Source organism: Musa acuminata, chromosome BXJ2-4, assembly GCF_036884655.1.
Source record: "Musa acuminata AAA Group cultivar baxijiao chromosome BXJ2-4, Cavendish_Baxijiao_AAA, whole genome shotgun sequence".
In the NCBI taxonomy this organism is placed as follows: Eukaryota; Viridiplantae; Streptophyta; class Magnoliopsida; order Zingiberales; family Musaceae; genus Musa; species Musa acuminata.
This window is the reverse complement of record NC_088341.1, coordinates 33,708,492-33,727,017: the sequence shown is the minus strand read 5'-3', so window position 1 is coordinate 33,727,017 and position 18,526 is coordinate 33,708,492. Positions and strand designations below refer to the sequence as shown.

General features: G+C 36.6%; 1 protein-coding gene across 1 annotated transcript; it reads right to left on the bottom strand.

Moving 5' to 3' along the window:
- Window positions 1-4,893: 4,893 nt before the first annotated feature.
- LOC103976070 (arogenate dehydratase 1-like) lies at window positions 4,894-6,442 on the bottom strand. The gene has a single exon (XM_009391258.3). It carries the CDS (start codon window positions 6,344-6,346, stop codon window positions 5,210-5,212), a length of 1,137 nt encoding a protein of 378 aa, XP_009389533.2. The 5' UTR covers window positions 6,347-6,442; the 3' UTR covers window positions 4,894-5,209.
- Between the last annotated feature and the right edge of the window lie 12,084 nt (window positions 6,443-18,526).

Genomic DNA, 18,526 nt, shown 5'->3' with positions numbered 1-18,526 from the left:
TTTGTCGTGGGTATAGTTCTCTCAACAACCTAAACATAATGTACAGTGACCACATTTCAATTCGGAATGAGTTGATGCATGGAATATTGTGAAAGACCTATTTTATATACGAGCAAAATGTTTTTGGAAGTAAATTTGTTGGTAGGAATATTTGGAACTCCACTTTATTAGGAACGGCTCATCAAATAATATTTAAGATATAAATTTTTTTTTAGAAAAATATGGTTAGATGTATGTTGAGAGAGTTAGAAGCTAATCTTCATTAGTCTAAGTTTATATAAAAAAAAATTAATATTAAAAAATAAGTGATTTTGACAAGTGTACTTACGAAAAAAAATACATGGAACGTATTTAACAAGGCCCCTCTAATGCTTAATCAAAAAAAAAATTTATGAGGATTTGGTAAGTGCTGAATAAAAGTGTAATTCAACATTGGATTGAAGCTTTTTATGATGCATCATTGGATTGAAGTCATGGTTAATACCCGAAATAGTTGTGTACTTCCTCCGACTATCATATAGTGTCGAATCTGACAAACATGAATAATTAGCTATCAATTATCGTAAAGTTAAGTCATCCGACGTCAAGACGTCGATAATGTGGTAATGAGGTGTCGACCACACGGTGTTGGATGTTAGTCATGTGGTGCTAAAGTATTTGACACATGACGTTGATGTGTCAGTGATCCTCCTTACATCATTATTCTGATATTAATTATTCCTTTTTCTTGCCTCGACAAATGTAGTGGAGTCAAGATATGATAAGACTTTCGTTTAATAATTGACCTTGGCAAAATAGTTCGATGATCTTATCACACTTTGAGCTTTTTCGACCATACTATCATCAAAGGGCACTTTGAGCTTATTTTAGTATACTATTATCAAAGGGTACTTTGAGCTTTTTTCACCATACTATCATCGAATGGAGTATTTTGGATAATTTTGGTCATGCTATTGTCGAATAGAGTACTTTGAGTCATTTTGGTCATGATATCATCGAATGGAGGCTTTGGGTTATTTCAGCGATGTCAAAGGAAGTACCTTGGACCATTTCAGTCATGCTATCATCGAATAGAACACTTTGAGTCGATTTGAATATGCTATTGTTGAATGAGCACTTTGGGCCATTTTGGTCATGTTACCATCGAAGGAAGTGCTTTAGGCCATTTCGATCACTCTATCGTGAAGGATGCTTTAATGTCAAATTCAATCATATCATTATAGAAGAATACTTCATGGTTGGATATGGTTATGTTATCGCCGAGGAAAGTTTTTTGTAAGTTCGATCACATCATTGTAGAAGTGTTTCTTAACTGATTTAGTCACATTATTATAGAGGGACAATATACGATTGGATATGGTCACATCATTGTTAGGAGTTGTCTCTTCAAGTGGTTTGATTGTCTTAGTGTGAGAGCACCTTTTTAAATAGTTTGGTTGTATTAGTATCAAAAACCACCTCTTCAATGGTTTAATTATGTTGTTGTCAGAAACTATCTCTTCAGGGGTTCAACTATCTTGGTGTAAAGAGAGAGAGGTTCGATCATGTAGGTGTCAAGAACCATCACTTTGGAGGTTTAACAATTTTAGTGTACAAAGCTATCTTTCCAACGGTTCAACCATATTGGTGTTGAAAACTACCTTCTCAGGGGGTTCAATCATGTTAGTATTAAGAACCACCTTTTTAGGAGGTTCAATCATATTGGTATTATCACCTCTTCGAGAGTTTGATCAAATTGGTGTCAGGAACCATCCCTTCAGGGCTTTGATCATGTTAATGTCGGGAGCCACCTCTTCTAGGGTTTTGTTACGTTGATATTAGAAAATATTTTTTCGAGAGGGGGGAACCATCTTTTCGGGGGTTTTGACCTTGTTATTGTTGCTCAATTATATTGAACTATCACTTTGTCCCAGCAAAGAGTGGTACGATACAACTACAACTCTTTGTATTGTTGCTGAACGCCAATGGTAACTCGTGTGTAGGTAGTTTGTGACATTATTTTATAGCCTTTCTTTCTAATAATATTTTGTTAAAGTAGAATTTGATTATTCGTCGTGTGGAGAGAGTTCAGAGCCAACTCTTGTTTAAGTCGAGATAAATATATTCGATAAAGGATTTTATAAAAAAGAATTATACTATGGGTATACCTAACAAGGCATCGTTGATGCTTGAACCAATAAAAGGTTTAGAGGATTTGATTAATTATGGAATATGAATAGTATAATTCACTATAGAGGAGGAACTTCTTAAGAATATACCTATGGATTTTTTATAATATTATATTTGACTATTAGGTTGAGGTCATGTTTAATACCTAAAATGATTATATGCTTCCTTTGATTTCATGCATAATCATATAGTATCAAATTCAAGAAATATAAAATAATAGTTAGTCATCAATTTCTATTTAATAAAATCATCTGACGTCAAGGTATTGACCATATGATACTAAGGTGTTAGTTATATAATATTAAGATAATGATCACATTGGTGTTAGATGTCAGTCACGTGACGTTAAGGTGTTTGATATATGATGTTGAGATATTGACAATCCTCCTTACATTATTATTCTTATATTAAAAAAATATTAAATAAAAAATAATCATAAACTACTATCTATTATCAATAATCTTCCATAATATTTATTTTCTTTAATAGTATATGATTAAATAAAGAAAGCTAAAGAATTATGAGCATCAAATTCTCCCTACCATGTCAGTATCTCATGCTTTCTAAAAAAAGAACTTTCACATATAAAAAATTACTCTTTCAACTTGCGTGTATATGCACATATATTTGAATCCTTTACATATATCAGTAACATTATTATATATATATATATATATATATATATATATATATATATATATATATATATATATATATATATATATATTTTTTTTTTTTCTGAGGTAACTATTTAATGTACTAAAGGTGACATTTTATGTCCTACAAGTGCATCTCAACCGTTTGCTTAAATGTCACCTTTATTCACGAACCAGACATGTGCAGACATCACTTGAGAGCTCCACGAGATGGGCATTATGAAAGAAGCCGCCGGACCTCGTTCCTTGGTATTTTCATAGCAGACTCCACGCCTCTTCCTCGTTCAATCTGTTCTTGTTCTCCATTAACATGTGCTTCTCCTTGAAGCAAGTTTCTTCCCTTCATTGTTTATTTCTTCTGTGACTTTAGTTTCTTGATGGAGGTAGTCGTAATTGACTTAACGGACATTCTCCATTAAAATCAGCACCTGCTGGAGAAGGAAGAGCAGCAGATGCGAGACCTATTCGTTCGTGATCATCGTACCTTCAACGTGATTCCCCGGCTGAACTGCTTGTTCTTGGGGTTTTCCTTTTTCCCTTCTTTTTCTTGTGCTGTACTCTTGTCGGTGGACGTGCTGTGATGGGTGCAATCGACCAAACATCCCCACTGATCTATTGCTACGACGTGCATGCACTTGCTTACAGGAAGAATGAACGCAGCACCTGTTGATGCCGGCTACAAACCACAAAGTCACTGCTACGGCGACCACTGTGTCTCGGTGCTGCTGCTGCTTTTGATCATGTTGTGCCAACCGATCTTTTGTCTCCTTGTGATAAGTGCGCAGAGTTTGTCGACTGAATGATACTTGCAGTGTTTCACGTATGTTAGATCTTTTCCCTCTTTCGCTGCTTGATTTCCTTGCTCTTGTGAACGAAACTTAAAACACTTTTCACATCAAGGAATACATTTCCATTTAACTTTTGTCAATTTGAGAAGATGGTTTCAGCATCTGCAAAGATATGGTGTGGGGATGCACACACAGCCATAGCTTCCAGCACATATATATATACATATATATATATATATATATATACATATATATACACACACATATATATATATATATATATATATATAACGTTTCCCGAAAAAGGTCATGGCGTCAGGAATCTAGCAAGCCATGGATGGAGTTGGCTGGGCCACCGATGCGCACCTAACCCTCCTCCACATGGTTGGTCTCTGCTTCGCCACTGCCATTGGCGGAACACTGGAATGAGCGTGATGGCACGTGCTTGTTCTATCAGTGGTTCCGGTGTGGAGAATCAATTTGGTTGGTTGGGTTGCTGCTTTCAGCTGAACAGCGATGAATGATCGTCACAGCTGGTACCTGTTGCAAAGATTCAACCGTTGCTTCAATCTTCTCCATAAAAAAGAATGAAAAAACTGGAGATTGGAGAGCTGCAAATATTTTATCCACATTTCTCGTCCCTCGAGGAAGGAACCACATTGGTAGGGGAGACTTAGTACGTGCATACGGTCTTCTCCGATCACATGTTAATTGCTTCATTTCATGAGAAGAATCTGCTATCGTTTAGTTAAGAATTATGGTCATTGGACATCGCCTCCTAACTCTGCGTTACATTACGGCCTACGGATCTGCTGGAATTGAAGAGAACAGCAGTGATGTCCCTTCCCTCAATGTTCGGGAAACAGAGCAAGGATTCAGTAGACGATGCTAGGTGATCTACTGATCAATGCCTGCCTAAAAATGGGACTAGATTACGACTGTTGCTCATTGGTCATCTTTCTTCCTTTCTAGATTTGCTATCATCTCTTCAGATAGATTGTAGAGGTTAAAAATACTGTAACGTGCAAAAAAAAAAAGGAACGAGCTTTCCACTTCAATTCCTACAGCTCTTCACTTTGTGGCATGCAACCTGCCAAGCGAAAACAAATTTGGTCGGTCCTCCAAACAAAAAAGAAAGGGTAGGTGGGAAGCGATTGATGGGTTACTGTGTCCTGTTCAACGTCTGATAATATTGACGTTCGCATCCGGGAAAGGTAGATGGACGGATACAGTGCCCAACGACAGACCACACCATTCCAAGAGAGTGGCAAGCGGCATCAGACACAATGAATGATTGATGGATATTCCTTATTGCTGATTTCTAGAGTCTAATACATGAGTAGCAGTAGAACAACTGCATCACGAAGCAAACTTCCATTCTCATGTAGATCTCAGAATTCGTGATCATTTTCCACTCTCCTAATTCAACTTCAGCAAGAATTACGAGTACAGGCGAGCTAATAGGATGTGGTTATATACAACTAAGAAGGAGAGTGGAAGCAGAAGTTTTACCCAGGGCATAATAATACCATGCAAGCTGAGCTGATCTGAGCTTGGATTCTCAAGGTAAGGCGAAGCCATGGAGTAGAGGTGTCATCATTGGAGGTCATAGACGTTGGGATTAGCGGCGTAGCATCCCAAGATCCTGACGAAGACGGAGAACTGGGAGATCTCGTCGATGGCCTCCTTCGCCCTGGGATCCTCCTTTGACCCCTCGAAGTCGACGTACAGGACGTGAGGGAACGCCCGCAGCGAGCCCTTCCCCCTGATGTCCAGTATCATCACCGGTGCCTTGTTCTCCGACGCCGAGGAGTTGATGATCTCCAGCTTTGTGAGATTGATGTTCCTCCTGGAGAAGGCGGAGAGGACCTTGAGGAGCACCACCATCGAGCCGCCTCGGTGGGCGATCACCATGGATGTCTTGGGGTTGGGAGGCGGCAAGGGGGGAGTGGCGGAGGAAGTGGAGGACTTGGGGGAGAGGAGGAGGAAGCGGGTGACGTTCCAGGATTCGTCCTGGAGGCCGTCGGCGAGAACATCGAGGCCGTATAGGAGGGCAGCGCGGGGGGAGGCGATGGCGGCGGTGTCGAGGAGACGGTGGGATCGGAGCATCTCGACAGCGCCGGCGGTGTCCTCGACGGGCTCGCGACGGTGGAGGCCGAGCTGGGCGAGTGCGCGGCCGCAGTGAGCAAGGGCCATGGGGTGGCTGATGACGCGGCGGAGCTCGGCGGGGCGGACGCCGGGCATGGCGAGGAGGCAATAGTGGACGAACAAGTTGACCTCCTGGGAGATGACGAGGTCGTGGCGGAGGAGGAGGTCATAGTTGCGAAGGGCGGTGCCTTCCATGGTGCTCTCCACGGGGAGGATGGCGCGGTCAGCTTGGCCGGCCTGCACGGCCGCGATGGCGTCCGCGAAGGTGCGGCAGGGCACGGTGGCGCAGCCCGGCACCGCCGTCTTGGCCGCGAACTCAGAGTAGGCGCCAGGGGCGCCCTGGAAGGCGACGCGGGGTGCGAGTGCGGGGGCGTAGGAGTGGGCATGACCGTTGATGTGGGGATGGCCGTTGATCCGGGGGGCGCCGTCGTTGGTAGGCACGGTGGCCATGGCGACAGTGCGCGGGGGGTTGCGCAGCCGTCGGTTGAGGTAGACGGCGGCGGGGAAATCAAGGTCGCGCCTTTCGGTGGCAGCGGAGGTGGGGGAAAAGGGGTTGTGGAGTTTGAGGGAGGTTGCGAATGCCATGGATGGGAGGAGGATCTAAGAACTGAGATGTGAATAGCGAAGGGTTGAGGAAACTTTGGGTGGGCGATGGGGGTATCCTGTATATAAAGAGTAGGTGGAGGAAAAGAGAGAGGAGGACGTCTTTTGTGTCTTTGCTAGCGGCTTTCAACGGATGTAAGACATCATTGGTGGTGTGGTCTATTTGGGAAGACCCACCGCTTCCGGTGGTGGGTGGACTTTGCGACGGGGTTACTTTGTGCTGTACGGGGGGCGGTATAGTTGAGGGTAGTCTTGGTAGTTTAAGACTACGGGAGACGTTACTGACAAATTTGGCTCAATCCTAACCGTCTATGAGTAGGTGAGCTCGAATCGGGACGAACAAACACACGGTTGTGATCAACTAGATAACAGGTTCGATTGTAAATTGTGTAAGGGTCGATTTATCGGAAAAATCCCTTTCTTCTCAGCTTTTCCGAAAGATATCCCTCTTCATATTTTCCAACGTGTACCTTTCTTTAATTATTTCTAAAGATAACTCTGATTTGACAATCCATCATCTATCTATTTTGTTTTGTTTTTATTACTTTTTCTATAGACCGATCTCCGATCAATCTATCCAATTAGACTGAATTATAATGTTTCTAGTGATACCAAAAAAATTATAATGTCGTAAAAAAAGAACACTGTAATTTAGAATCGATAATTAGGCAAAAAAGAAGGTGCTACTAAGAAAAATTAAAACAAGAGAGTATTTTCAGGAAAAGCCCAAGAAGAAATATTTTTTCGACTTGTACATGATACAAATATTAATTTTTGCTTGAAAAGTACTTTCCTATTTTATATTTCCCAAATGACTTACTATAATCCTTAAAATGATCCTCAGGCTCTCATGCATAAAATTTATGGTATCAATTACAATGTTTTGAATAGACTTATCTTAGTTATAGTACCTCCACCAAAACACTGTAATTGAGATAAATGGACTCCATAAAAATTATATTATGGATAAAAATAAGATTTTTAAATAGTTATCTGGTTTATTATGATGACTTCTACATCTTCCCTAAAATTTATTCAAAAATTACAACTAAAAAATTAGACTGTTTCATCCTACCAACTATTCCATAGGGTGTAACCAAGAAGTATTGGTCTAGTTTTCTTGTCATAAGGACAACATTTCAAGGATTACAACAAATGAAGGATGTCCTTTGGAAAATATAAAAAAAATAGGTACTTCATGGAAAAGGTCCAAAATTAAGTTTTTCTAAGATTCACCCATAAATATTTTGTAGTATTTCACAATATTAGAGTTAATAAATCATATGTATTGTTTTGAACTAATGGACTAATTGAAGCCAAAGTAAGAAATCACGGATATATAGATGGAGTATATCTACAAATTTTTTCATACTTCTGAATTTGAAACAATAATAATCAGCTTGAATCCATATATTCATCCTAATTATAATTTTTGTTTTTGTTTGATGTAGATTGATTCGGTTGCTGTTACACGAAAGGTGTGCTGATGTTTATTATGGCAGTCGGTCTCTACTATCATCATTGTTGTTATGTATAGGATACGTTAGATCCTATACGAGCGAAGTGATTAAAGACAAAACAAAATTATGCATATAATATAGATATAAGACAAAAAATTATACCTTTAAGGGATAAATATGAATTGATTCGTTTCCTTTCAAATTCATCAATAAAGATATTTTTTTTTTCAAAAAAGATTGTAAAGATGTGCAAACTAACGAGAGAGGTTGAGAAAAAAAATAAACTAAACAAAAATATATTTTTTTTCTAAGAATTTATAAATTAAATTTATTTTTTTAAATTATTTGATGATATGATCTTTTTAAGTGGTTTGTGGTTTAAAAAATGGACAAAGTTTAGATTAGGAAGAGATTCTAAATATGAAATTGACATGTGATAGGAACGATATTGTCTTATGTCAGCTCATATGTCACAAAGGCCAATACCCAAGTAGAGCTCCAAGTCATCAGCCTCAAAATGGAAAATGGTATCGTAGTACGTCCCAATATGTCCCACATTAATGATTGACAATAACTGTCCTATCTTATCATGATCAAAGGCCAAAATAATCAAACGATTGACCTAATCTTATCCCAAGCTAGTCTATAAAAATGCTCAGGTTCAGATATAACAACGAATCCATTAACTCATGCTGGAGGGTGGGGGGAGGGCTTTTTACACACTAACTTAGTCATATAGCTTATACTATTGTCTTCTCCCTTTCGTTAACTTAAGCATCAAAGGAGTCATGTCGGGCAACTCCCCAACCTGTCATGCAAGATTATCGGTCGCTCAAAGACACCCGAACGATCCAACCCCTAGGAGGGAACCTTACAACGAAGAATATCCTAATTTGTTTATCTGATCATCTCGAAGTAGGTCCTCATCGATAGAATGACTCATAACCAGGCAGCCTATATGGTCTCACATTACCAAATCTTCCACAAGATGCTTGCACCTTCGACGATAGATCAACCGGACCGATTTATCAATTGACGATACTTATAACACCATCAACATCAAATATAAACTTCAACAAATCTTGATTAACTTGTGCGAATTACAATATCTTTTAGAGAAAAAATTAATCTTGAATTTAGAATGACATTTAAGATTCAAATGAAATGACTTTGAATAACTAAATAAAAAAAATCACATTGTTTTCTCATAAGAATAGAAACCAAGTATCGTTTATCATTAATTCAAGTATAATATATTTAAAATCAATGAGAAAAAGAACCACAATAATAAACTTTGATACCATTTTCCCCGAGAATTTTATGTGGTCTTAATTTATGAAAGTTGAACAACTTCATTTTAATCTTTCAAGTCAAAGTAACTCAAACTAACTGATGTGGAAGTATCTTGAAATGATTGCTCTAGTAATCATGATCCTATCGAGAGGTCTCACATCTAAGAAGTCTCTTTCCACTCGTATGCGCAAAATCTTTATTCTAAATGTATACATAGTTTACTCGCCAAAAAAAAAAAAATCCACTTTGTAATTTCTCATATGAAATTTAGAGGAAAAACAAATCCTTTCATCTCAATCGATTATCTATTTGTTACATCAAATATTTGATGTATACGACACTTGATGTAGATTTAAATATTCGAGATGACTTTAAAAGGTATGATAAATAGAAATTTCATTCTTCTCGTGTTTGCGTATGATCACCTGCCATCTTTAATCATTGAATAGTCAAAGATGAACGAAAGATTCTTGAGAGGAATCAACACGCCAACGCTTGGGATGTGAATCTTAAATCAATGAATAGTCAAAGTTGGCGACATAAGAATCCGAGAGGAATCAACACCCCAACACTTGGGATGTGGGTATTGGAAGATTCCTTTTAGCATCTTCTGCAACCAACCACCTGTCATGTGAATCGATCCGGCTGTAGTACTTTTAGTAATATTAAATAAAAAAATATAATATTTTAATAATATAAAAAATATTATAATATAGTAAATATATTATAGTGTTTTCTTGGTATTACTAAAAATATTATTCTATGAATTGGTCGATAAAAGAAAAAGAAAATAGATAAGATTTTAAAAATGAGATACTTCCCGAAAAGAATCTCGAAATAAAAGTTTTTTTTTTTAATTCGCCCAACTTTCTATATCATGAATCGGATTTTCTATATATCACATTGAGAAAATGGAACATAAAAAAAGTATTAAAAGCTGTGGAATTCACCGCTGTCACCTTCGAATAAACAACCGTGTTCACTAAATTATTTGATGAGATTCCAAGAAACATCAATGTGGCATCTAAATTGGGACTTATGTAATTATTGCCTCCGTCTTTCCGAATCACAACGACCCAACAATTATTGCTTGCAATTTTAATCCCCTGCGACAACGATCGGCATGTCCTCTAAATAGTGCCTAAGAAAAGGACATGCACAACTTGTTCGATTGCAAGACAAAGACCGGTTTGGCTCTAATTTGTTTTGGTAGGCCATAGAAATGATTGTGTTTAATGGGCGTAGGGTCCGGCACGATTGACATCTATTGATATTGTCCTTACAAATCTAACGTGGATCAATTTGTTTATCAAATATCTATATATCAATTTAATTAAAAACATTATATATAATCGGACTCATTAATCTTTAATAAATAAAATAAAACGAGACCATCTTCTTAGTTAATCTTTTCATTTCATGACACATACATATTTCTAATAATTTAATTCGATGTTTAAGCTCTGATTCGATCTAATTTAACATAAATTATACATTAATTTCCTTCACGACTAGTGGTATTATTTTCGAATGTCGGTATGTGAAATAATATCAATTAAAGTAACATTAATTAAGAAAGAAATTCTTGAAGAAGAAGCTAAATCTAAATCTATATTCGAACTTCATTTGAGTATTTACTGTTTTATTCAAATCTAATTAGAACCATATTAAACTGATGGAATCGATGTTGATATCGAGAACGAGTTGATGTCATTGTCATTTAATAATGAGTTAGGAGGTTAGAATTTTAGAATATTCGAACTTGAATTGGGATTAGTTAATTATTTAATTTATTGAAGAAAGACCAAACTCCGATACTTATTTTTCTATTTAAATCTATGTCGGAGCATATTATATTCTAACTAAGATTAAATAGTTCGGATACATATAGGTATCTAAAAGAAAACACATGCTGTCATCAGGTGTAGTTGTTTGCCATTTAATAATATTATCATCTTTCGCAAAAAGAAATCAATCCAAATATTTTATATTACTCGTAAACTCAAGTGCCACACAAAAGAAGATTATTTATTCCAATACGATACATACATTTCATTTCTTTTTTTTCTTTCTTTTGGGTATAAATTTACGAAGTTCCAAAATAAATAAGCACATCTCTCTCGTGATAAAGGATTTACTAGATATAAAATAAGATATTGATAAGGAGTCTAATATAGATGTTTAGTTGTTCCGACATATCGATCGAAATCCTTATATCATCGATGTGACTATGTTGGCGAGAACCCTAAGTGGAACTCCTCATAATCGGATAGCATTTGATAATCTTGAATAATAGATCTCATCGGACCACTTTAGCACTAACTTGAAGACTTACCATAGGCTCTAAGTTGGATTAGGTTTAGCTCCGACCCCACTAATTATATAGACTTTAGATAATCATAATCGACGAATAAAGCAAATAGATGCTACATTTGTTTGTAATCTTTAAAACATGATCGAATTAATCATCGAGTGAGGTTTTGCTCTTTAAAGCAGAGCCATTTGCATTTTTGTTTTTTATAAGCTCGCATGTTGACAGATGTATTATATTATATGTACTAAACTCTGCAAGAATATGCATATGATTTTTAGCAAAATTTCTTAATTACGCACCAGATGGTTTTATAATTAATTAAGAGTTTTATTCCCAATTTCTGAGACGGCTCCAATCTGTTCCTCTTCTGATAAGAACACATTACATTGCATCCACTCTTCCCAAGGAAACAATTGACATGACTTAGTGGTCTTCTTATATCAATATACATTGTTTGTCACAGCAAAAATTTCTGAGACGGTACCAATCCGTTGCTGATCTGATAAGAACAGCACAAGCATCCACTCTTACACAAGTAAATAATTAACATGACTTAGTGGTCTTCTTATATTAATATAGATAGTTGGACGCACTTAAAAATGTCCGCTGTGTGGTTCCATCCAAAGAGGGCTCGTGCCACATCTCACGCAGATATCTTATATAATTTGTGCTGCCTAATTGGCCGACACGATTAAAAAACACAAGAAATGGATATCTCCCAACTTTATGATTTAATTATAAATTTGTCGTGTTTCAAATTTCTTCCCCCACCACCATTCGCTTCGCACTTCAATCGGTGACACAGCTCCGCCTTCTAGATGGTGTACTAAATAGATTAGGTGCACAATTTGAGAGAAAAAAGTTATTCGATCTGTAAGGTTATGCAAGATACTTTTGAGCTAAAAATATTAATATGTGAAGGTACCACTTGGATAAAGAACGAGGTCAAAGATATTTTTCGACCCATTCTCTTCGATACTGAGTGACTCCAATTCCAATAGTACAATCGCGCAGTCAACAAAAGTTAACTCTTTAGAAAGATAAATTTATCCACTTTTATCCTAGTATTTATATCTAACCGGATAAATAATGATTAGTCAATAATATATTTTCTATTACACATAATAATATTTATACTAATTAATAATATAACAAATAAGAATGATGATAATTATGATAATAATAATAAGAGAATGGATGATTAGTTAAACATAGTTACAATTATTATTTGTGTGGCATAATGAGTGTATGTAAGGAGATTTATAGGATTAAAAAGTTATTATAATAAATATTAATTGTCCAATGTGTTAGTGTTAATAATCAATTTAAATCTAATATTCGAGTTTATCATAAGTTTCAAGAATCAAAGATAACATGGTTCAACATATTATCCTCCAAGATTATTGAGTGTTCTTGACAAAAATCTTTTCGGTACTTTTAGTAAAATAACTTGATAGATTTTCTTAAGTAAAGATGTTCTAGCTTAGTAAAAAACTAAGGATATTTTTACTGGAGAGCTCCTATGATCGTTTGAATTAATTAAAAAATACTTCACGAGATATTTTATAAATTTATCGATCATTATTTATCTTATTATTGAGCAGTCGAACATTATAGTTGCCACACCTTCATACAATAGTTTGTGGATTCGTCGATCATTGCTCTATCATATTATCAAACAGTCAAACATTACAATTACAACATATGATATTGTTGTGATTAAATCGATGTGAATGTGACATGTCAGGCTAATTGAATATCGGTATCGAATTGGCATTTATGTGAACGTAAATCTCGATTGATGTTATAAATTTGATCTAATTTATTTACGTGACAACTCCCCTATTATGAATAAAAAGAACATAGAGTTTTGCATCTCAAAGTCTCACCTATCGTCATTGGGCATAGTCCTTGTCAATTGTGAATTAGAGGATGTGGGGCTCCCCTAATGTGGGTCTGGCCTAAGTTTAGATTTAGCACACAACACAAGTCATCCCATTTAATGTGATATAGTTTCAAATTGGGATATACATGATTCAGTCCAACACGTGTTTGACTCAAGAAATTGGATAAATTTAGGTTAGTATATAACATGGTCTAATTTGGAATAACAACACAAGAATGATCTTGATTTAAATCTCTTTTTGCATCGAATCTAATTTAAGTTGATCATATAGATCCACTTAAATTAGTCAACCATCACTCATCATATAAATACCACGTAGGACCCATGAGAGAAAAGGTTCGACGACTCGACACCCGCTTGCCCATGTAAATAGTAGTCTAAGAGGTAGCTCGAACCCGCTTGCCAGGAGATTACCAAGAGCATAAAAACTTGAAACCACAAAACTGTATCATGGGGTGAGACATTCTCACCTAAGAGAACTTAGATATCCTCATAAATGCATATCTTGGGCTACCGAATGAAGAAGCTATCATGAACTCCTCTTTTGCAGTAGTCCACATTGTGGATGGCAATGGCGATGCTCCTCATTCTCGCAGTGAACTCTCTCCTCGTGATGACACTCCACCATACAGCATGGTGGCAATAGTAACGAGTAAGGAAGGGAGTGGTCCTCTTGCATTCCTCTCACACAAGGGAGGTATTGGTTGAGAGAGATGGAGAGGAGATGGAGGCATGCTTCTCCAAAAGGGAGCCTATAATCCTTGGAGAACCACTCTTATTTATAGAAAGTCTCTCTTACTGACTGTAATAGACCCTATATATTAGTTTAATGGGTATTGGATCCCCAAATAATAACCACTCAAAGCTTCATATTTCATTGGGTCTCACCCATTGGATCCATTAAAAGACTAAGAAGACTTATTGGATATCTTATATCTAATCCTTTATTTGTCGTGTTGTCTATCTTATATTTATGATCCTCTAAGCCTAATATTGAGTTTGCCGTGAGTTGTACCGATCAAAACCCTTTCTGATTCCGTGAATTATTATCGTCATAATAATTCACTCAACTCATCAACTATAGACAAATTATGCCACTGCACCATATTCCTTAAATGGTATAAGAGGTTCTAATGCATTAGACCTATTTGTCCTCAATTATCGTGCATCTATAGTTCCTTATCTATCTAATATCTAAAAGACCGTATATAGGGCATGGTGCTGTAAGGTCCATACAGAATCTATCCAAATCTCACTCTTATCATATTTTCTCAAAGAACTCATCCTCTCTCAATCTAATTGGCCCTGGACAAGGGTGCAATGGTGTGCTAAATTCCATAGTTTGAGAGCAGGGGGGCACTCCATTGGTCGGCAATTTCATGGGCCTTACGCGATCCTGAGATGTTAACACCACGTTGGGCGGAGGGATCTCGACGAGCACCATGCTAGTGGCGATTGAGGTATTGATCGCAATTGAGACAATGGTGTTGCTTGTTAGCTAACGAAGGCAAGAGTAGGATGATAGCCTATATATAGGGAAATATAAGGGCGATATCACATGCGTAGTGGAAGAACAAAAAATAATAATCTTAAATTTCCTTGAATTATTGTAGATCTATGTGCGAGGATGAAGGAGGTCAAGCGTTCTCCTCTCTAGCGGAGATCCACATGGTAGAGACTGCGAAAATACTCCTCGAATCATTGTCTAAATCTCCACATTTACTATTTGAGGAGGGGAAAGGAAGACGAGAATAAGATGTGGCAACCAAGAAGCCTAGCTATGACCCTTTAGTTCTCTTTTATTTATAAAAATCCCTTGTCAATCTTAACTCTAATGGATCCTGCCCTAGGGTATTGGATCCTCATTCAACTACCCAAACCTCTTAAATTAACGAATCTCTATCCAATAATCTCTCATGGGCTCTTATTGGATTTCATACATAGGATCAAATTATGCATTGGGTTATTAGATATCCAATAAGATAGAAGCTCCAGCAGATATCTCATATATGAACCTTTACTTGTCATAACACCTACAATATGTATGTGACCCCACTAGGCCCAATATTGAGCTAGTCGTAAGTCATACCTGTCAGAACTCATTTTGGCTCAGTGAATTATTATCACTCGACTCATCAACTATGGATGTACTAAGCCACTATGCCGCAATCCCCAAACGATACAGGGGAATCCAGTCCTTAGAACACATTTGTCCTCAATTACCATATACATATAGTCTCCCATTCATCTAATATCCTATAGACTATATACCGGGCATGGTGCTACCAAGCTCATATGGTTTCTCCTCGAGTCTCGCTCTAATCGGATTCTCCCGAAGAACTTTTTCTCTCTCAATCTTAATGACATTGACCGAGGATTTATCTAAACAAGAATACGTAGGATATTTCTCTTATCATACTAAGAGCGAATGATTCTCTATCAACATTTAATAGCCCTTGTAAGGTTGGTTGTCACCCCTAATGATCGGTTGTACTAGATCTGTAACTTCCAAACATATTAGTTTGATATTAAAGAGTATAGTACTCATATAAGACATCATTGGTGTCTTAAGTCTAAGGACCAAATATACCATCGGGATGACGAAATTGTTATCTAACAATGAGGTATCATCAACCATCCAATATTCCGTGAGCGGATCAATCAATAAACTCATTCTCCAATGAGCATATACATTACAACTCTAGTGTCCCCACACAAACAGTTAAGGATTTGTCTCAACAAAAATACATAGGATATTTCTTTCATGATATTGAGAGTGGATGATCCTCTATCGACACTCAATAGTTATCGTAAGATTGGCTGCCACTCTTGATGATCGATTGTATAAGATCTGGAACTTCCAAACCTATAAGTCTAGTATCAAAAAGTGGAGTACTCATACAGGACATCCTTGGTGTCTCAAGTCTAAGGACCAGGTACACCACCGGGATGACGAAATCGCTATCTGACAATGAGGTATCATCAATCATTCAACATTCCGTAAGCACATCAATTAGTGAACTCATTCTTTAATGAGCAGCTAATGTCCCCACACGAGCAGCTATGAGACCAGCCACCTCCATTATATGGACGAGTATACAACATACCAATTTGTCTGATTATCTCAATGTCCCTCTCTAGTAACCTATGAGCAGGATTATTTAGGGTATGTGTTTAAAGGTAAAACGATCTCATTATCATGATCACATCACGATCTAATTCTCATTGTACAGATCCATAGATATCACAATATACTTATGTATCAAGCAACATAAAGTGAGAAAATATCATAATAATAATAAGCAAAAAGACTATGTGTCATGTTACACATGTCATCACTCACATGATTAGCTTGTAGGGCATCGATGACTAGTACTACATTATGCTCATTAGTATTTGTAACTACTGGGTGAGATTCAAGAACATCTCAGAAAGGACAAGTATGTGACTTGAAGTCATCCCTAGTGTCGAAAGGCCTAGGTCATTAAACAGACACCAGTACCACGTCAGTATTTACACTAAAGTGGATGCATCTACATGTGGGAAGGATGACAGCTGCCAATGTTGAATAAAAGTACAATGAGTCGAAGGTGGGGCCTCCTTGTTGGAGTGTTCGTTAGGAGGATTAGCAAGCAGATGTTCTTGTGACATCAAACTCTCTTTCTAGTCTGAAAATATTAAGGGAAATTATTGTCGACATTTGAGTCAACCTGATGTGGTCCAAACCTAAGGGCGTAGGAGTGTTCAATGTAGCTTCGAGGTGGAAGTGTTGAGCTCCCGAGGTGCCAACTGCACCAAGATCGGTATCGGGGGAAATTTCCTGACTCGATCCCTGTGGTGCTTAAGTTAGTCACCGAGGACTTAGTATGTCTTTTTTTTTTTTTTAGCAGAGCTCTCTTGGCATAGCACCAGGGATTAGCTTTTATACGTGACCATAGAGGGGACAATATGCAATCGCCTCAATGTTCCCTCGTGATGTTTTGTTCATATAGGAAATAGGGGAGGGGGGGAAAGCCCCAAACTGTCTATCTTTGACTTTTATCCACACAAACAGATGGGTGGAATGTTACATATATCTTTTACTTCCACAATAACTTCCATAACGATTATATATTTGATATGGAATATATTGATAGTATATTCCCTATCAAATACTAAATAGACTTCATACACAAAAAAAAATTTATGCTAATTAATAGTGTAAGTATGGATGACAATGATGGTGGTTATGATGATAATAATGATAAGAGAATGGATGATAAGTTAAATATAAATAAATAAATATATATACATATATATATATATATATATATATATATATATATATATTTTGTGTGCCACAATGAGTATTTATAGGATAAAAAAGCTATTATGATAAATTTTAATTGTCTAACGTATGAGAGTTAATAATTAATTTAAATCTAACATCCAAGGTTGTCTTAAATTTTGAGAATCAAAGATAACAATATAGTTTGATGGGTTATCCTTCAAAGATTATATTAAAGTGTGTTCTTAACAAATGTCTTTTCCATACTTAAAAGTTACTAAGAGAACTTAATATATTTGTAAAGTAAAGATGTTCTAAACTTCAATAGCCCAATAGAAACGTACAAAAATACCTAGGATATTTTTATAGGAGAGTTCCCACAACCGTTTGAATTAATTGAAAAATACTTCATGGGATGGTTCAAAAATTTATCAATCATTACATATCAGTCAAACGTTATAATTATCACACCTTCATGGGATAGTTCATAAATTTATCAATCATTGCTCTAACATATTATTGGACAATTGAATATAATATTAAATGATTGAAAATCAATATCGAATTAAACATAAATCTCTCGATCGATGTCTTAAATTTGACCAAATCTATTTACATGACAACTCCCCTATCATGAATAAAAATAACGTGAGTTTTGCATCTCAAAGGCTTACCCATCATAGTTGAGCATAGTCCTCTTTGATATATATATCATTTATGAAATAGAGGATGTGGGCCCTCCTAATGTGAGTCTGCCCTAGGTTTGGATTTAGCACAAAACACAAGTTATCCCATTTTATGTGATATAGGTTCAAATTGGGACATACATAATTCAATCCAATGTGTGTTTGACTCAAGAAATTGGATATATTTAGGCTAGCATAGAGCATGGTCTAATTCGAAATAACAACACTAGAATGAT